Source organism: Fusarium venenatum (genome assembly GCF_020744135.1).
Source record: "Fusarium venenatum strain MPI-CAGE-CH-0201 chromosome Unknown EDB82scaffold_1, whole genome shotgun sequence".
Taxonomy (NCBI): Eukaryota; Fungi; Ascomycota; class Sordariomycetes; order Hypocreales; family Nectriaceae; genus Fusarium; species Fusarium venenatum.
The window spans coordinates 779,867-798,102 of NW_027072129.1; the positions used below are offsets into that span (position 1 = coordinate 779,867).

Sequence of the window (18,236 nt, forward strand, 5' to 3'; positions counted from 1 at the left end):
CTGCCGTCTACTTAATACAGTCTAGTGGGTAGCAAAAAAGTTGGCATCCTCAGTCTTAAGGTATAAAAATAAGTAGCCTAAGGAATATAGCCTAAGGAGCATAAAGCGGTCTACTAATTTCGTCTCATATGCTTCCAGCGGTCAATCTTTCTGATACCCTGAGGTGCATCGTTCAGCAGCCTTACACATGACACTAAGTTTTACCAATCACGGCATTATATCTGCTGACAAATGACCCCTGTTTCTTATTTGTACAACACATCAACAACACGACTACAGGATGTCTCACAAGGATACCTCACAACCACCATAACATTACTCAACCGTATGGACTGAAGAGAAATTCTATTCGTCACAATGGTGTTCCAGCATGACTTTCTATTTTCAGTAGCTATTTCTGGAGAGTACAGCGACTTTACACTGGTTTGTAACGATCGTGAATACAAGCTGCATCAAGTGATTGTCTGCCCACAGTCATCGGTAATATCGGCTGCTCTCTCTGGTGGATTTCAGGTAACTATCGGGCTATAGCTACTGTCAATAGCGACTACTGTTACTAATGTATACCTATGTTAGGAAGCTACAACGAAAATTCTCACTGTGAACGAGTTCGATATCAGTACCGTCCAATACATGATAGCGTTTCTCTATGCAGGAGAGTACCAAATCCATTCTAAAAGGGCGAAAAAATCCACTTCCGACGATGCACACAACCAGGACGACACAGATGAAGCGTCGCAGTATTCTATAAAACAACCTGAAGATGAAACTGTCGATGATCTGATCTCTCATCTACGCGTCAATGCAATTGCCGACTACTATAATATTCAAAAGTTGGCTCAACTCGCAACCTCAAAGATTCAAGCCATCCTGGACAAAGGTCAAAGCGCCGAGGTATTTCCACAAATTATTCAAGAAGTGTCAACTTCAAACAGAGATCCTGACATCGACTCAATTATCGCTTCAGCCGCGGTTGCACATATTGAGGAACTCTGCGAGTTGAAAGCCTTTCAGGACATGGAGTTCGACGACGACCTCACTGTGGAAATGTTTCGTGCTTGTGCCAAAAGGATAAATGCACTTGAACGTCGTTTGGACGATGCGCATCAGAACGTTGTGACATACCAGGAACTTCGAGACGACGAAAAAAAAGCGAAAGAATTCGTCATCGAGCAAATGGACAAGTCTATGGACTTGCTAGGCGAAACGGACGGATGCCGAAATTGCAATGAAAACTTTGGTTGTTACTTTGAGAAAAGGGGTCCGGAGTGGCAACCTTTTTATCTCTTACGCTGCCAAAATTGTCGCTGTCGACATAAGGTCCCCGATGAAAGCTCTTAATTGAAGAGACTTAAAGAGGGTTCAGGGTGCCGGAAGGTTTGGCTGCCTAAAGCATAAGAGACGAAATTAGTAGGTTAGCTTATGCTACTTAGACTATACTTCTTAGGCTATTTATTTTTATTCCGCGAGACATGGAAACTTAACTTTTCTACTATCCACTAGCCATGCTCTATTATTGGAAAATAGTTGTAATCACATTATTCGATACCATGTGTTCAAGCAGTAAGAAAAAGTCTCTTTGTCAACGAGATAGTCTTTATTGTGATATCATGAATGTCTATCTCCTTGTGTCCCCATAGGTGTTAGATTCTGCATCATCTCAATCCCCTTCGCTCCCAAACCATTAACTTCAGAGTACAATTGAAGGCCTGTCGACAGAAAAGGTGGGTGGAGGAAGCTTTCCGGCTTCGTGGATAAATATCAAGGGGACATAGAGTCTCAGTCGCAAGGCAGTATCTATTGAAATTAGTTGGAAGCCATTGATAATCATGTGGCAGTCTATCAACTAACCCGTACTCAACTGGTAATTCCACCTGAAACTAGCTCAAGGTGTAGGGGCAAGTGCTATAGCAGCGCACACTGCAGAGCACTTCCCAAAAGCAGCATTACAGGCGATGATCGTTGCTGGGGCTGTAGCTCCCGCCGTAGCTCCCCAAGTAAACCCAGCTGCACTGTAGCATGCCACGACGACACTGGCACAGCCAGCTTGACAGGTTCCGTAGGCGAGAGGACCCGCGAAGGCCGTAGCTAAGAGAGCGGTTGTGGCGGTAATGGTGGAAATTTTCATCTTGGTATATGGTTGTCTTGACGGAAAGGTGGTTGTCGTGATGCAATAGCTTTGAGATTGCCGATGTTGATGTTTGAAGAAGATGGTATGATATAAATTCTGTGTACTGATTAGACGCGGGGTAAGGATATTATTACATGAAATTGTTGTTACATTGATGATGTCGGTGTCGGTGACGGAGATGGTCGGCCTCCTGCTGCCTTGACCTCTAATGTGAAGTGGCAACTGCATGGATTCCGTCACTTGCATTTATTAGGCAGAAGCATCGTAAATAAAAAGGAATATAACCAAATTCACCCAGCAGGCAAGAAAATCCATCAAACAGTACTGAGGATACTCCAATGATTGTTCTAGTATTTGGGATGCATACCTGCAGACCATTAAAGACTGATAATGTCAGACATCTCTTTTAATATCTATAAACGCAAGTTGGGGTCTCACATACAACAACACACAATACAAGTCGCTCTGGAGATCAGAGAGGGATAAACATTCAACCTTTTGCGATGACATGCCGGCACGAGTTGCTCAGAATATACGGGAAACAACAACGCCACTGTTACACAGAAGCAGGCCTATACCCATGGTCTCTAGGTACTCACAAACAAAGCCAGTTGTGTCTTCAGTTACCGAGCTCTTTGTTCTGACTTCTCCAGGGAATCATCAAAACTTCAAATAGATCTCATTTATACAAACTGCACTGACACTTCTCCAGAAGATCAACTTCGTTCGCTGAACAGAGCCTGATTTGAAGATGACAATGCCAAGGAGTGGCTTGAGACAAGATGGTTCAGGTCAGGCTGTCGCTTGTTACACAAAACACTGTCAGCCTATTATCGTGCCGATCTCTCAGTAATTCTGCCTTGCAACTACGGCACGCCCATCAGCCTCTAGACTAGTCCAGCAGTCATTGTGCTACATAGACTCAAGTGCGTCCAGAGATAAATAGCGGTGACATGTATGCCTTTTCTTTTCAATTTCCCCTCTGACACCATATTCTTCTATGGCATCTCTGTTACGGATTTTGTGCCAGGTGTATGAAAAAGAAAACAGTACCCAGTACCTCCTTGCACATACAGACAGTCTGTTCACGCCAGTTTTCTCTTGGGAGCTCGGATAGAAACAGTTTCAAGGTCCATCGAACTCGTCACAATGTCGGCTTCCGACACATTTCAAGAGTTTGGATCTCCTCACCAGGAGTTGCTTCCACGCCGCTCATTAGGTTCCAGACGGTCCTCTTCTGTCAATCGTCATAATTCCACAGCGGAAAACTTCGAAGAACATCAGCCTCTCGCAGCTGGTAGATACAATGAGCCTATCAATTGATCGGTAGCAGCTTCTGAGAATGGGTATCAGCTCATGGATCTCTCGGAACCACCGTCTGCCACTGGTATCATACTACGCAAGGCAGCACCTCCCCCTCCACCGAGGATTACTAGCACAACCGACACAGCTAGCCAAAAGAAGGACCAAGAGAAAGTCTTCTGGATCTGGAAAGAAGAGCTGCTTTTACTTTTTGTTGCCGCTGTGCTTTTTGCTGGTATCTGCCTAATCCTTTACATATACGATGAAAAGGAACTACCAAAATTGAAAGACACGGGCATCACACTGAACACACTTGTCTCAATTATCGCAACTCTATTCCGTGCATCATTGGCAATAGTCACATTCGAGATCCTTGCTCAGCTCAAGTGGGATTGGGTTTCTAGTGGAAGCTTTCGTCCAATGCAACAGGTTCAAGCGTTTGACAGTGCTTCTCGAGGCATTCTCGGATGCTTTCGCCTAATTCCGGTCATAGCAATTCAGAATCCTTTGGCACTGGCTGCTATCTTCGTTACTGTTTCGTCCATCGGTATTGGATCCTTCACACAGCAGTCTATTCAGACATTTCAATGTCCCTTACCAAACTATTCTCCAGATCATCCTGCGACAATAACTACGGCACATTATGCCGAATTCTCTCACTTTGGGGCGGGAGACACGGTACAAGGTTATAGCCTGCACATGAAGCTGAAACTTGCAATGAAGGACGCAATATTGTCTTCGCGTGAATACAGCTCGCTATTCAACTGCTCATCAGGAAACTGCACGTTCCCTACATACTCCAACGATGGAGGGTATTCGCAATCCAACCGAACGTCACACGCAAGTCTTGGTTTATGCAGCTGGTGCTCTGATATAGGAACTCTCGTTCGGGGTCCAGAGCCACTAAATTCAAGTTCTTTTCCTGAGAACGTTACAGTGGTTTATTCACTACCAGCTTCTCCAGGCGAAGATAACAACGAGCGAATGGAAATATCTCACTGGCCGACCTGGGTCACGGTCAACACGGTATTGAATACTCGGACGGAAACGGACATAGGCTGGGCACATGAAACACTTAGTAGCGAGTTCATGAACCGCGCTCGATGGTCCATCGCGAACATTACCATACTTGGTGCGTCTGGAGACGGTTGTATTCGTCACCATAATAGCACGTTCACATGTCATGAAGGCTGCAACAAGGAAACAGAATCCACCGACTCATGTCGCTACTCAGACTTTCTGCACCAATATACGGACCCGACCGGTGTCACAGCAGCTCTCTGTACTCTGTATCCATGCACCAAATACTTTACCGCCGAGGTGAAGAATGGGCAAATACATGAAAGGGTGAAATGGGATATACCTCTCCATCCGCAGTTATTTATATCACCTTCCTACGTTACACAATGGCAAGGCATAATGCAGCCATGTTTAGTGAACGATACAATCTATACGTCAGCAAATGCATCTTCATCCCCAGGCAAGATTCCCAATCCTGCGCCAGTGCTTTTTTACGTTGACGATTGGGCCACTGAAAACCCCAAGAGTATGTCCCAGAACGTTACAGTTCCAGCTGATTGCATCGTTGAACTCCCGGAGGAGATCGTGGCATCACTGAAAAGAGAATTCCGGGACACTTATAATACTACCTGTAGTGTCGGCGATGAACCGCGGTGGTCTCAGATGGAGTGTAATCAATATGGTGGCGGTTCCTCCGAGTCCCATCTTGCAACCCTTATGACCAACAAGACAACCTCCATATCCGCTATAAACAAATCCATGGATTCCATAGCTACAAGAGTCACAAATGAGATTCGGGAAGTCGGCAAGGGACCATTCGGTGATCCGCACCCGAAAGTGAAAGGAGTGGTATGGGAGACACGCGCATGCGTCCACATAGAATGGTATTGGCTCATATTTCCAGGCGCATTGTTGATCATGTGCGGTATTTTACTCGCGACAAATATGGTTACGAATGCAAAAAAGAAGCATGTGTGGAAGAGCTCAATTCTTCCGTTCCTGTTGAAGGATCATCCTCGCATACAGAGTTTGAGTATGAAGGGTGTAGCAAAGGTCGCGGATGGCTAGGACATTCCCAAAATCTGTACTCACGGAGAATTTACGAAGCATGTTATCATGACTCCATCGTCTGATGTATTTCAGTCTCCTGTGACTGATGTCTTGGTAGCCTACTTCCCTACGGACTTTTCCCAGACTGAAAAGGACAAGGTGGCTGTGCAACTCCAGGATATTCTCTCCAAGACCTTCGGCTCCTGCTTGGACGTTGCGAAGCTGGCTCATGGCTGGGCCGTTGAGAATGACTTCCCTGTGAAGGGAAAGGAAGCTGTTGACGGACAACTGGGAGCGCTACTTATGGGATTCATTGGCTGGGCTCATGATTCTGCACAAAAGAGCCTTCGTCAGACCGATGCATACAAGGAGGTATTGGCACAGATCCATGATATGGACGGACTGGTTAGTCTCAACGTTATCAGTCTTCGATGCAAGCGTCTGGAAATGTAGTCATAGAGGCGGCTCAAGAGGACCAAATGGCTGAAAGTACAGGACAAAGAGCGTGCATACGCTCTGGAACCTCGTCGTATTTCAGGGATGAAGAAATTTGTTGGAATGAAGGGGCTAGTGGTGGGTAGCAGAAAAGTTAGCCTCCTAAGTCTAAGGGTATAAAAATAAGCACTCTAAAACTATGGTCTAAGGAGCATAAAGTAACCTACTATTTTCGTCTCTTCTGCTTCTAGCGGTCAATCTTTCTGATACCCTAAGGAGGGGATAGAGTAAATGGGGGCTTAAATATGGTGTATTGGCAGCAGAGAAGTTAGGGAAAGACCGACAAGTTCAAATGCCCTGCGGCCAGGGAAGTCAACAAGAATGGTATGCCATTAAGAAAGTCAATAGAGTCGAAACATAATTTCACTCTCGGTCTATATATACCTCATCGTCCAAGTTCTGTCTTAAATAACCCGAACTCCCAGGCTCAACTTCTCCGCAAACAACCGACATATATGGCCTTGATAAATCCCAATCCATACTTCTATGCTGTATTCTCCGTTTCCATCTTGACTTCATACAGATTTTGGGAATGTCCTTGACTGCGTCTGCTCCATACCTGGGAATATTAGTATTGCGTGGTCGGCTGATGAAAGTTGACTTACTCTATGGCGAACTTTTTATGTTGTTCAATAGTGTCCCAGTCGAAAAATCCCCAAATTCTCAATGGGTTTTCCTCCTCCAAGCCATAATAAACTCGAGATGGGCCGCCAGGCTTGGTAATGCAGGTTTTCCAAGCATGATATAAGATGTTGCCCTCAGGAGTGGCCGGGTCCATAATGTCGATGCCGGGCTTAACCACCATGACACCAACTTCTTGGATAACCATTGCTGCACTTGGATGAGATTTAATGTTGCATAAATTTCTTGTTTCTTGTTGCTGTCTTTCCTCTGCTGGCTGAGAGGGTGAGGGTCGGGAATATTTATAGTTGTTAGTAGCCCTGGATATATTGTTCAGAAAGTGGCTGCCTGCGACATTTGAAGCAGTCAACCCTTGGCAGGTATGTCCATATCGTATTCCAACAATTAATTTTACTCAGTAAAAGGTTCCTAAATACGTATGTTCCGCACGTCCATATGTGTAGCTCCGCCGGTATTTCGTTAATGGATAATCCTAGTTGGATAACAGTCTCAGGAGTGACAACATTCTCTGTGTCAGGCCAGAGTTTTTACATAGCGTCCAGACACGCGATAAAGAGACCTAGGCCAATGATAAATATTATATTAGCTCTAGTGAGGTCATGGTCCAAGAGTGCACTAATGTTTTCGTCTGATCTCCCAGTCTTGGAAGCACAAGAGATCTAATACTTATATTTCCAAGACCTCCATGACACCGACTTCTTGGATAACCATCGCTGCCCTCATCTCTGATTTAATATTGCATAACTGAGTATTCTTTATTTTCCTTCACCGTATTTCTAGATTACTCAAAGGGTTAGGAGTGGAATATTGTGTATTGTTACCCTTCCGTGATTAGATGGATAGCCATGGCTGTCTACGCTTTCGGTGATAGTGGTTTGTCGACAATATCCTCCAGACGTTTGACGAGTTGTTCAAGTCGTGCAAGGCGCTCTATCATAGCCTGGGAGTTGGCAGAGTCCTTAGCAACAGACGGCTGGTTCGAGGGAGGCTTCGCAGGAGTGTTCGTATGGACCGTGCGGGTTGTTTGTCCATGGAAGGCGACTACGCGTGGACCGGGTGACATGCGTATGGGGTATTGAAAGGTAGTCATGACCGACGGATCAGTCATTTCGGGATGGGAGAGAGAGGAGCTCTCGTCACCCTTCGTAGCGCAAGCATAGTGAATAAAGAGTAGTGGGTAGATCTGTAGATAATGGCAGCTGGCCTGTGAAAGTGGTTCGTAACCTAAAGCACAAGGGACCGGGAGGATTGTCTGACTCTGTGAATGTTTTGGACGATTAATCCAGGTGGGAAGATGAAGGAGTTACTTATCTACACAGCTTGACAGAAGTTTCTTTATTATAGCCGACATTATAAAGTTCAGTCAGCTACCCTATGAGTCCCTTTATCTTGAGAAACTTTATCTTAGGGACCGTATAGAATTACTTCAAACAATTGCACAGACAAAATAACCTTTTTTGAGAATGTACAAACTATCAGGCCTCATACTTGGAGGCAACATCATCATAAGCCCTCTTCAACAGCTCAACCAGGATATCCATCTCCTCCTCAGTAATCGTCAAAGGCGGCGACACAATAACATGATCTCCCACAATACCATCTGCAGTCCCCATACCAGGATAAACAGCCAATCCCAACTCAAACGCCCTCTCCTGGACCTTGACTCCGAATCGAGTCTTGATGTCAAATGGTGTCTTTGTCTTTTTGTCCTGCACAAACTCGATACCCCAGAACAATCCACGTCCACGAATGTTTCCCACAAACTTCGCGTCTTGAAAAGTATCCACAAGGGCCTTGTGTAATCTTTCGCCGAGAGTAGCGCAGCGGGATACGAGATTGTCTCGGCGAATAATCTTTTGTATCGCTAGTGCTGCTGCGCAACTTACTGGGTGTGCTTGATATGTATGTCCGTGATTGAAACTAGCTGTTCCTTTCTTCAACGTATCGATGATGTCTCTGTGTACGAGAGTTGCAGCGATGGGCATGTAGCCTCCGCCTAGTCCCTTGCCGATGGTGACGATATCAGGTTGAACGTCACCGTCCTGCTCAAAAGCGAAGAAAGTTCCACATCGACCAACTCCGCACATGACTTCGTCGAGGATCAAAAGGATGCCGTATTTCTTGCATACTTTTGAAACTCCACTGAAGTACCCAGCCGGAGGCGTGATGCACCCTGCTGTTGCACCTCCAACTGTTTCTGCAACGAAAGCCATGATTTTCTCAGGTCCGACAGATAGAAACTCTGCTTCAAGCTCATCGACTAGTCTCTTTGAGTACTCCTCTTCTGTTTCTCCATCCTTCTTTGTGCGGTACTCATACGCAGCACTCACATGGCTGACATTGTCCAGCAAAATGGCACCTTTATACGGCGCTTTTCTCGCTACAAAACTTCCAACGCTCATAGCACCAACAGTATTTCCATGATAAGCCTGTCTTCTTGAAACGAACCTCGTTCTTTCAGGTTGTCCATTCTCAACATGATACTGTCTCGCAAGCTTCATAGCCGCGTCCATGGCTTCACTTCCAGAACAGACGAGGTAAGCTCTCGCCAGACCAAAAGGTTCATTTTCGAGGAGATGGTCAGCGAGATCCTCTGCGCTGGGTGTTGTGTAGGTCATGGTGTGGACGTATGACACTTGAGTGGCTTGGTCGAGCATGGCATCTCGAACTTCGGTGTTTCCGTGGCCTATTATGGCGACTGCAGCACCAGCGCAGCCATCTAGGATTTTACGGCCGGAGGAGAGGGTGAGATAGACACCTGATGCAGATGAGACGGTTTCGGGGCGACTGAGGAGGGAGCGGTGCATGAGATGGGGCTCTGACGCTGAAGGAAGATCACCCATTGTTGCGAGGTTTGCTCGAGGCGGTTATTTGAACAAAGTGTGAGTTGGAGATCTGGGATACTAAGTCAGTAGGGGAAGCCTGTTTAGAAGAATGAAAGTTGAGATCTCGAGATGGTGTTGGTGTTGCAGGTGGAGCAACTTATAGAAGTCACTCGGGTTAGAAACTACGGCTTCGGGTTTGACATTTCGGGTTTCATACAAATATGTCAACCAATAAGCTACCACCAACTTATCGTTAACTTTCCGACATCTATCTATATCTGTCTAACACCCAATAGAGGAGACTGAGAGATGAGGCCCTCGGTAATATGACCGTGTCTAGTGGGTAATAAAAAAGTTGCACTCCTAAGTCTTAGGGTATAAAAGTAAGTAGTCTAAGAATTATAGCATAAGGAGCATAAGCTGACCCAATAATTTCGTCTCCTGTGCTTCCAGCGATCAACTTTTCTGATACCCTGAGGCGTGTCACGTCTACATGTTATTACATGTAGGCATTGCGATAGTGTAGCTGTTTAAGCTCAGTAGGGGGGATTAGACTAGGGGATGGTAGGTAGGACAACTGTTATGGAAGTCTAGTATATCAATCAAATATATCCTTGATTACACTAAAGGTAGAAGAAGAAGCCAGCTACCAAGCAGTAGGTCTCATAGTACTTTTATGTTCGAGAGTCATGTTGCTACATGGTCCCTGTGGCATCACGACTCTTAGACACGGAGTGAGGAACGAAGTCAGTATTAGTCTTTAACAATTGCATACAACCAAACCGCAGTCTAACTCGGATTCCCTTCTCCAGCCTCATCGAAGCTCGTCGAAAGAAGATGCGGATCATCACAAAAAGACAAAAGCCTCCACCAATCCCCATCCACAAACTCACCCTCACCCAACATCTCCTCATTCAAACCCACCTCTTGCACTTCCGTCCCTTGCTCAACATCTCCAGCAACTAACTGATGCAGTTTCGAAACATCATCACCTGCAGCATTGGCAGAAGTCGAAGCAAGACGATCAAACGTCTGCCGCGGCATTCCCTGCAACGGAGCAAGATGTATCGAATCCTCCAATTCAGGGTAATCATACCTCGATCTCTTAACTCTCCTTCCCTCACCTCTAGTCATTATATTTTTCGCTGTGTCGAGAACTTCAATCCATTCTTTCGCAAGACTCCAGACTTGTCCGATCCTTACGAGAACACGCATCGTCCTTTCAGCTTGTGCATCAGCCTCGTGTGCTTGCTCCTCTGTGAAACTCATAAAGTTTGGAAACGCGGCGCCGTATAAACTCCATAGAGTGGAAGAGAAAGCGCACACGCCGGAGAAGGGTGTACGGAGGGGACATCCAACGTGCTCAAGATCAGACAGCAGAGAGGATATTTGTGTTGCTGCATCGTAGAGCTGGACAACGTTTTGCACCCAGAATGAGTCTGGGCCTCGGGCTTTGAGAAGTGGTGGTTCGATGGGACCACGAGGTTTAACTTCGTCTACCGGACTGAAGGGGACGTATTCTCTGCAGAGAAATATCAAGCTATTTACGATCAGCAGGGTTTGGGAGATGTAAGTTGGTGTGCTTACCTGACGTAGTAAACCAGATTGATATATCCAAACCTCTCAGCTTGTCCCCTCTGAGCATGCACCGATACCTTTGTCCCAGGATACTTCATAAGAGCATCTTGAGAATCCCTCCATTCTAAGAGATCTCTTCTCATGTTATGCCAATATGAAGTTTCGTTAAAGGGACACTGCTCGGGCTCGGTCATACCGGGTCGTCTTCTTCCACCCTCAGCAATCCACGTATGGACTCTTGACCAGATCCTTAAACCCTGAATAAGAAGTACAAGATGATCATCTGGTCCATATGTCCTCAGACTCATATCCAAACTAGCATTCTGCGAGGTTTTCCCAAAGAGGAACTGGGTGTCGTTCACAGGAAGAGAAAAGTGCATCTCTTCATCAGGAAACATGGCCTGTCGTCGCTTTCCGCAACTCAAGAGTCTATCCATCTTGAAACATGTCCACAAAGTCCTCTTCTCAAGCTCTGAAAGAGTTTCTCTCTTACCACAACTTGCGAATCCAGTACTTAATAAACCCTGGGCCATTCTCGTAGCTATACCGCAGTGCATCCATGCATTGAAGCCATCGCCATCACCCCAATTGCATAGCGAGAGAATGAGAAATGTTTGTATGAGAGATAGGTTCGGACCACTTGTGACTCGTTTTTGAGCCTCTCCGGCGATAAATAGTATGTTGCGATTATTTGTTTCGGCAAGATACGTCGATGAGTATCGATGTGAAACGGTAAGAATAGTAAGGAGTCGTAATTTCTGCACAGCGCTGAGTTCATCTTGTCGATACTCCAAATCATCAGGATGAAGAAACCCAAATTCTGGAAACTGTGATCGGAATAAATTAATAGCACTGATAATTTGTGTTCGTGGTGTTTGTTCAAAGACTGCATTGACGTCTTGCCAGATATTCTCTGTCCTTGGTGTTTGATCTACGCTGAGTCTTTGTCTCTTTGCAGGTCGTGATTTAGACGTAGATAAACTCTGTCCAAGAATAGGACCACTTAGAACGCACGTTCCTGTATTGCCGCTCTTGACACAGCCTGCGCATGGTGGTTGGTCGCTGTGTCTACATTTCACTTTTGATCTCCTTGAGGGTGGTCAGACGGAGTTTGTAAGCATTTCTCAGGAATTGTTTACCTGCATCTAGAACGTTATTAGTACAGATTCTATAAGCAAGGATGTCTTGAATACCTTTCACAAGCAATTGTTGATCTCATTGTTTCATGTCGAGTGAGGGATTTCGGGTTTGAAAGTCCAAAGCCGATTCGGGTCTCGTCTGGAAAAGATAGCGAGTCAGCTCCGCCCAAACTCTCGTGGATATAAGCTGCAATAACAAGAGACCTTACATAATCAGGGCTTATGGTCTAGGGGTATGATTTTCCCTTCGCATCTTCGATATGACTTTGTCAGAAGAACGAGCTTGGGAAAGGTCCGGGGTTCAATTCCCCGTGAGTCCATGATTTTTACTTGGCGCGGTGTTGAGTCTTTTTGGTGTTGGTGTAGATGTTTATTGTGAAACGACATCAAGACGCGCTGGGAGTAGGCCATGTGGTGGATGGGAATACGCATCAGTGCCATTGATAAGCATAGACTTTAGCTGATTGACGAAGGAGGCAATTGACAAGAAAACATGATTTAATTGAACGCGATGGCATGAAGTAATTATCAGCGCTGTAATACAAGTATATGAAAGCCAAGCGGTAATTGAGCCCAGAGCCAAACACTGGGATGGCGATCAGCCGACAGGTAAAATAAAAAAAAATACTGGGTGTTTCCACGCAATTGTCATAGTTTAAAACTGACTTCGTAATCACCCTACAGGTACGAAACATGAAGTGGAATTGCAGAGATCATGGAAAAAGGAAGCAAAAGAAATGGACTCACGGGGAATTGAACCCCGGACCTTTCCCAAGCACTGTTTTGAAGATGCGAAGGGAAAATCATACCCCTAGACCATAAGCCCGATTATTTTTATTGGTTAGGAACATTACGCTAGAGTCTGAATATGTTCTGAAAAACTCGCTTGCGACACACTGCTCTTGATTGAGATCTGAAGATGGAGTCTGGTAGCAACACGGGATTTTCTTGCATGTTCAATTGCCTCTCCACATTATATGGGCCAGGGTAGTCAAAAACGTGGGCGACAATAAATCACTGGGTGCTACTCTTGTACATGCTCAACCAGTCATCACGATGAGACATTGACGTGTAACATTATAATATCCAAGGAAGCACTTTATCATTTTCACAGTCAATAAAGCTTACAAGTATAAATAAATATAGAATCACTACATTACATACAAACAGAGATATAGATGCGTTGTCCAAAAAGCAAAGACAACAACAATAATCATCAACAAAACGCGGTATAGGGTGAGACCCAGGACCTTGCCTTGCCTTGGCCTCTGCAGACATACCAGTTAAGCTTAAATTCAAGATAAAACCCAGATTTTTTAGCACAGACGGGATGCAAAGACAAGGGTCAAGGCTAAATAAAAGCCAAGCTCTGTCTTGAGCGAGTAGAGTCCCAAAGTGAAACGGATGAATTGGCAAAAGTGATGTAATTGTTTTTAGTTGTGGCGTAATTTGTTGGCTGGTGGATTTCATTTGATGAGGCTGGGGACTGACTGGTACTGACTAGGGGGAGGGGGGAGATACTCCGTAATTATATCCGTCATTTCAACAAGGATTGATTCAAGATGAGATCGTGATGTTGATGTTGTTGATAAGCGGTGTTTGCGAGTTAATGTCTGATGATAAATCTTACTCATTCGGATATAGCAACGTAGTATTGAATTGTCAGCGGATATAACATTGTAGTATCTAATTGTCAGCGGATATACCGGCATCAACCTTTTTTTTTTTTTCAGCGTCTGAGTCTGGAGATTGCGCATGCAAAAAGTGACGTCGTTTCAGTGGGTCTTGATCTCCCTCACTACGTAGGCGGCCCCTAGTAACTGGTTTAATTAGTAGATTCTTGCTCCTCAAGCGGCTGATCGGACCTGGGACTAGACCTAATATGTCTCTAAAGTGACGACTGACTAATTCCAGTTTTGCTTTCTACAGGTTTTGCCGTAGCGTGTCTGGTTATCTGATGTTTTGCTTTGGTTGGGTTCCACTAACTCTGTTACAGTGGCATGCAAATCCAGAGATATACCTGACTTTCACCTCCCAACTTTTTATTCTTACTTTCTTTTCTCTACCATGCATTATTCATGGGCATGGCTTCCAACAATACATCTCAACCTTCAGGCCGCCGCCATCTCCAAATAGGCGGCCAAACTCTCCGTCCATCCAGTCCCTCCTCATCTCGTCCTCTCCAACCGCATCCAAATCAACCCGCCGACCCCGGAAGTCCACAACCCATCAACGAAACAGCATCCGACTACTTCAACCCTCTCAGCCAAGCGCCATCAGCACAATCCCAAACTTCTTTATCGTCTTTTCCTCGATACCCATCGCAAACATCGCTCTCCGCATTTCCTTCGTACACCGATACAAATACCGCTACCAACTTAAACACGGCTTACAATCAACAATACCCGCGTCGCAACAGACCTCCCGTCGATCAGGCGCGACAGCCTAGCATTCGCATCCGCCGCAGCTCAAACGGTTCTGTTTACTCCAACTATAGTTTTGATGGATTCAGCGATGATGGGAGACAACGGAGTGTTTCGCAGCCCGAAAGGGCGAGAGTTCAGGATGGGAATGCGCTAGCGCGGCATTCCCGGAGAGTACCACAGGCCGCTATGCCGAGACTCACGGAAGAGGGCAATCGTCCAAGTATGGCTGAGTTGGGTATGAGTGATGATGATCGCGCCATGTCGCCTACGGCTTCGCTTCCTGAGGATGCGATGAGACCTAGACACGGAAGATTGCGACGAGCGAGTCGTTTCTTTTGGCCTGGTCATCGACGACAACCTGACGCTGATTCGATTGCTGTGCCTATGCGAAATCGGGATATTGATGATGCTCGAGATGATGAATACGATCAGGATCTGGTGGATTGGCTCGACGTCATTGGTAAGTGTACCCAAACATGCATTTCCTTTCAATCACAACTAACACCCTGCAGACCCCGAAGTCCAAACCCTCTCGACACTTACAAACGTCCAAAACTCCCTCTTCGTTCCTGATCTAGGAAAATGGGTCAATCGTCGTCCAACATACGCTTTATCCCGCCACGATCCCCAGGCAGACTGGGCACGAGGCGCCATCGCTGAAGAACGCCGCCGCGAAGCAGCTCAAGAAGCTCAAACCCAAGAACCTACCGGCGTGCCCGACACAATTGATGAGGAAACCCCACGTTTCCAACGAAGCAATACCATTACATCTCGTCTTACCGACTCACACTACGCTGCTCTTCCTCATGGAACGACTCTCGATGGATGGACACCCGAAGAAAAAGCAGAGCTGGATGATCACGTCCGACATATGCTTCACTCTCGACGCGCGCGCCTCAAACGTCGCATGAAGGGTTTCGGACAATATGTTCGACGACCACTGGGTTTCCTCGTTACTCTCTACGCCACTCTTATCACACTATTCGGTCTGGCGTGGGTTCTTTTCCTAATCGGCTGGATCTACGTAGGTGACAAGCAATCCTACCTCGTCCACATCATCGACAGTGTTCTTGTCGCTCTCTTCGCCATCATGGGTGATGGTCTCGCTCCGTTCCGCGCTGTAGATACATACCACATGTTTCACATCTGGCGTTTAACACGATTGATCAAGAGAGCTGAAGAGGGCAAGAAGCCCAGAAACAGACTACAGAAGAAGAACGTCCCGGCAGGAGTTCCCACCAATATTGAAGATTCGCATTTAACGGGCCATCAAGCCCGTGTGCTTCTCGATGCGCAGGGTTATAATCCTGAAAGAGATGGAACAATCGCCACTATTGACGAACACCCTGAACCTCAACCTGAAAGCCCTGAAACAATTGATCTAGAACACGCCAAGTCTAATGGTCCTGAGTCCGACCAACCTGCTCTGACGTTTAAGCAGTTCAAGAAACTGCAGCATCATCAGAAGAAAATGGCCAAGTCGCACAGTTTCTACAAACCTCACGAAACATTCACTCATTTACCCTTTTCCCTAAACTACCTCCTCGCCATCGTCATTCTTCTCGACTGCCACTCCTGTCTTCAAATTTCTCTCGGCGCATGCACATGGGGTATCGACTACCACACCCGTCCCTTTGCAATCACGACTGTAATTCTCTGCGTGAGTATAACCTGTAATATCACCGCTGGTTTACTTATTAGTCGGGGTGATCGCAAGACTCGCAAGCAAGACGTGTGGGAGTTGTTGGACAGACAAGAACTTACGCAGGATGCTATTAAACATATGGAGAAGAAGAAAGAAGAGGAAGAAAAGGAGGAGAGAAAGAAAGAGGAGAAGGAGAGGAAGAGTGTTACTTTGGAGAGGGAGGGGGATGGGTCGAGTGGACGTACGAGTAGGGAGTTTAAAAAATTAGTCAAGCCGTCTACTTGAGCTTTGGTTAGAGATGAAAGAGAGGAAAGAATACACGGATTATGATTGGATTGGGTTTATTATTAATTTATATAGTCATGAAACACATATACCTAATTGTTTAAATTGCATACGCTTGTTTATTTCATGGTCACCTATTTTTTGTTGATGCAGTCTTGTTAACTTCACTCCCAGTTCATCGTGAGTTACAACTAACAATTGACGACGACAAACACCATAGACAGGGTACGATGAGGAGTCTTGTACCCAACAACGAATACGGGATGCTTGTCGAAATGGAGAGTTTTATGGTACGCATTCCCATAGACATTGCAACCTACATGATCAATTACCATGGATGTGATGGCCCTGTATTGCCTCAATGGCAGTCAGTATTGAACGTGGGCGTAGAGCTGGGTGGTTCTCGATACTGGAACAAGGGATTGTCACAGTATATACACGCGCCGGCTTCATAGCGTCGCTGGTCAAAACATGTCTAAATCTCTACACTCGGCGAGTCTAATGCTGTGTTGACATGGCCAACTCGATGCATTTTGTCGGGTCATTGAAAGGCACGATGAGAGAAGCGCGTCGCGACCACCCGATGAGATGAGAGATGTAGTAGAAATGCACTTGTATCGTCCGATGTACGGTTTTCTCGTAGTATAGTCGTCGCGACTCGAAGATGATCGTTCACCGTAGTGTTCACTACTTTACATCAAGTAAGACCGGGATTAATTGCGCTGATGCATTCGTTTCTGAATTAACGATGAAGGTGTTGCTGGGTGGCGGAAAGGAGGTAGATAAGAATTCGCGGATTATCGCTAAATCGGTCCTTTACAAGCTTACATGTAAGAGGAAGTCTGCCGTGATAAGACCAAGGTATCCGAGGATGAATAACGACGCGTAAGAAGCATGTGATGAATGGGTGACAGTTGAAGAGCTGATGGTAATACAGAAAACAGAAAGGCGCCGGGCAGTGATACAAGATCGGGAAGTAATTATCGTAAAGCCACCCGGTACAACGGTCACGTTTTCGCTGGCTGGGCTTGACAAACTCAATCTGACAGTTGACGGTCGGGACAGGCCGAGATGTCAAGGCGGAGATGACCGACGAGGACAAGGGACTATATCTCAAATAGAAGGAGATAGGACACTTGTTTTAACTTATCGTGAAGCTGACATGTCTTGATTCAATATGCCAACATGGTGAGCTTGGAAGAGGGTGTGAAGGACCCGTAGCTAAGACAAAATGATAAACCTGGGGGGGGGGAAGTGAAAGGCCGGGGAAGCTTATCGGATGCGGAAGAGGGGAGCAGGGGGGTTACTGAGAGATAGTGCATTGCATGTATTTGCAAGGTAGAGGGGATCCTGGGGAAAGGGTTGTTGTTACATAACAGAAGATGGAGAAGCGCAAGAGAGTGAAGCTGGGTAGCTGGGTTTAGGATTTGGGTTTGGGGTCACCTACTAGATTCAGTAAAGAGGCCCATATTGGCACGGTCAGTGGCTGCGGAGATGAGTTTGGGATTGACTAATTGGCAACGGGTGTGGCTTGGCGAATGACAGTCTATAAAATCTGGTATATTTAATGCTCGGAGATGGGAGTTGAAAGAGGTTAATCAAGGACGAGTCTAGATGTTTTTGATAAGACATGTTGATATGGGAGATTGTTAGTGATGACCAGTTATGGGGAATACTATTTTAGTTGACCGAGAAGGA

General features: G+C 45.9%; 8 protein-coding genes and 2 non-coding genes across 10 annotated transcripts; 5 read left to right on the top strand and 5 right to left on the bottom strand.

Moving 5' to 3' along the window:
- Positions 1-264: 264 nt before the first annotated feature.
- On the top strand, positions 265-1,465 carry EDB82DRAFT_482355 (uncharacterized protein). Its single transcript, XM_025732295.2, has 2 exons — positions 265-513; positions 577-1,465. The coding sequence occupies exons 1-2, from the start codon at positions 358-360 to the stop codon at positions 1,339-1,341; spliced, it is 921 nt and encodes a 306-aa protein (XP_025591234.2). The 5' UTR covers positions 265-357; the 3' UTR covers positions 1,342-1,465.
- Positions 1,448-2,276, bottom strand: EDB82DRAFT_482357 (uncharacterized protein). The gene is made up of 2 exons (XM_065608192.1): positions 1,852-2,276; positions 1,448-1,797 (listed from the first exon to the last, which is right to left on the bottom strand). Exon 1 carries the CDS (start codon positions 2,126-2,128, stop codon positions 1,886-1,888), a length of 243 nt encoding a protein of 80 aa, XP_065465269.1. The 5' UTR covers positions 2,129-2,276; the 3' UTR covers positions 1,448-1,797; positions 1,852-1,885.
- A 700-nt stretch (positions 2,277-2,976) lies between these two features.
- Positions 2,977-5,521, top strand: EDB82DRAFT_531481 (uncharacterized protein; the record flags this gene model as incomplete). The annotated part of the gene is made up of 2 exons (XM_065609242.1): positions 2,977-3,428; positions 3,465-5,521. Exons 1-2 carry the CDS (start codon positions 3,281-3,283, stop codon positions 5,519-5,521), a joined length of 2,205 nt encoding a protein of 734 aa, XP_065465270.1. The 5' UTR covers positions 2,977-3,280.
- A 48-nt stretch (positions 5,522-5,569) lies between these two features.
- EDB82DRAFT_519060 (uncharacterized protein) lies at positions 5,570-5,956 on the top strand (the record flags this gene model as incomplete). Its single annotated transcript, XM_065609056.1, has 1 exon — positions 5,570-5,956. The coding sequence occupies one exon, from the start codon at positions 5,570-5,572 to the stop codon at positions 5,954-5,956; it is 387 nt and encodes a 128-aa protein (XP_065465271.1).
- Positions 5,957-6,361: 405 nt separating this feature from the next.
- Positions 6,362-6,827, bottom strand: EDB82DRAFT_519061 (uncharacterized protein; the record flags this gene model as incomplete). The annotated part of the gene is made up of 2 exons (XM_025732292.2): positions 6,362-6,557; positions 6,604-6,827. The coding sequence occupies 2 exons, from the start codon at positions 6,825-6,827 to the stop codon at positions 6,362-6,364; spliced, it is 420 nt and encodes a 139-aa protein (XP_025591231.2).
- Positions 6,828-7,956: 1,129 nt separating this feature from the next.
- On the bottom strand, positions 7,957-9,596 carry EDB82DRAFT_482361 (pyridoxal phosphate-dependent transferase). The gene has a single exon (XM_025732291.2). It carries the CDS (start codon positions 9,481-9,483, stop codon positions 8,116-8,118), a length of 1,368 nt encoding a protein of 455 aa, XP_025591230.2. The 5' UTR covers positions 9,484-9,596; the 3' UTR covers positions 7,957-8,115.
- A 510-nt stretch (positions 9,597-10,106) lies between these two features.
- Positions 10,107-12,306, bottom strand: EDB82DRAFT_570199 (uncharacterized protein). Its single transcript, XM_025732290.2, has 4 exons — positions 12,237-12,306; positions 12,161-12,164; positions 11,053-12,134; positions 10,107-11,005 (listed from the first exon to the last, which is right to left on the bottom strand). The coding sequence occupies exons 1-4, from the start codon at positions 12,260-12,262 to the stop codon at positions 10,255-10,257; spliced, it is 1,863 nt and encodes a 620-aa protein (XP_025591229.2). The 5' UTR covers positions 12,263-12,306; the 3' UTR covers positions 10,107-10,254.
- Positions 12,307-12,398: 92 nt separating this feature from the next.
- On the top strand, positions 12,399-12,502 carry EDB82DRAFT_t1. Its single transcript has one exon. It is a non-coding gene; the product is annotated as a tRNA-Ala (tRNA).
- Positions 12,503-12,920: 418 nt separating this feature from the next.
- Positions 12,921-13,008, bottom strand: EDB82DRAFT_t70. Its single transcript has one exon. It is a non-coding gene; the product is annotated as a tRNA-Ala (tRNA).
- Positions 13,009-14,030: 1,022 nt separating this feature from the next.
- On the top strand, positions 14,031-17,001 carry EDB82DRAFT_2775 (uncharacterized protein). Its single transcript, XM_025732289.2, has 2 exons — positions 14,031-15,068; positions 15,121-17,001. The coding sequence occupies exons 1-2, from the start codon at positions 14,261-14,263 to the stop codon at positions 16,536-16,538; spliced, it is 2,226 nt and encodes a 741-aa protein (XP_025591228.2). The 5' UTR covers positions 14,031-14,260; the 3' UTR covers positions 16,539-17,001.
- The last annotated feature ends 1,235 nt before the right edge of the window (positions 17,002-18,236 follow it).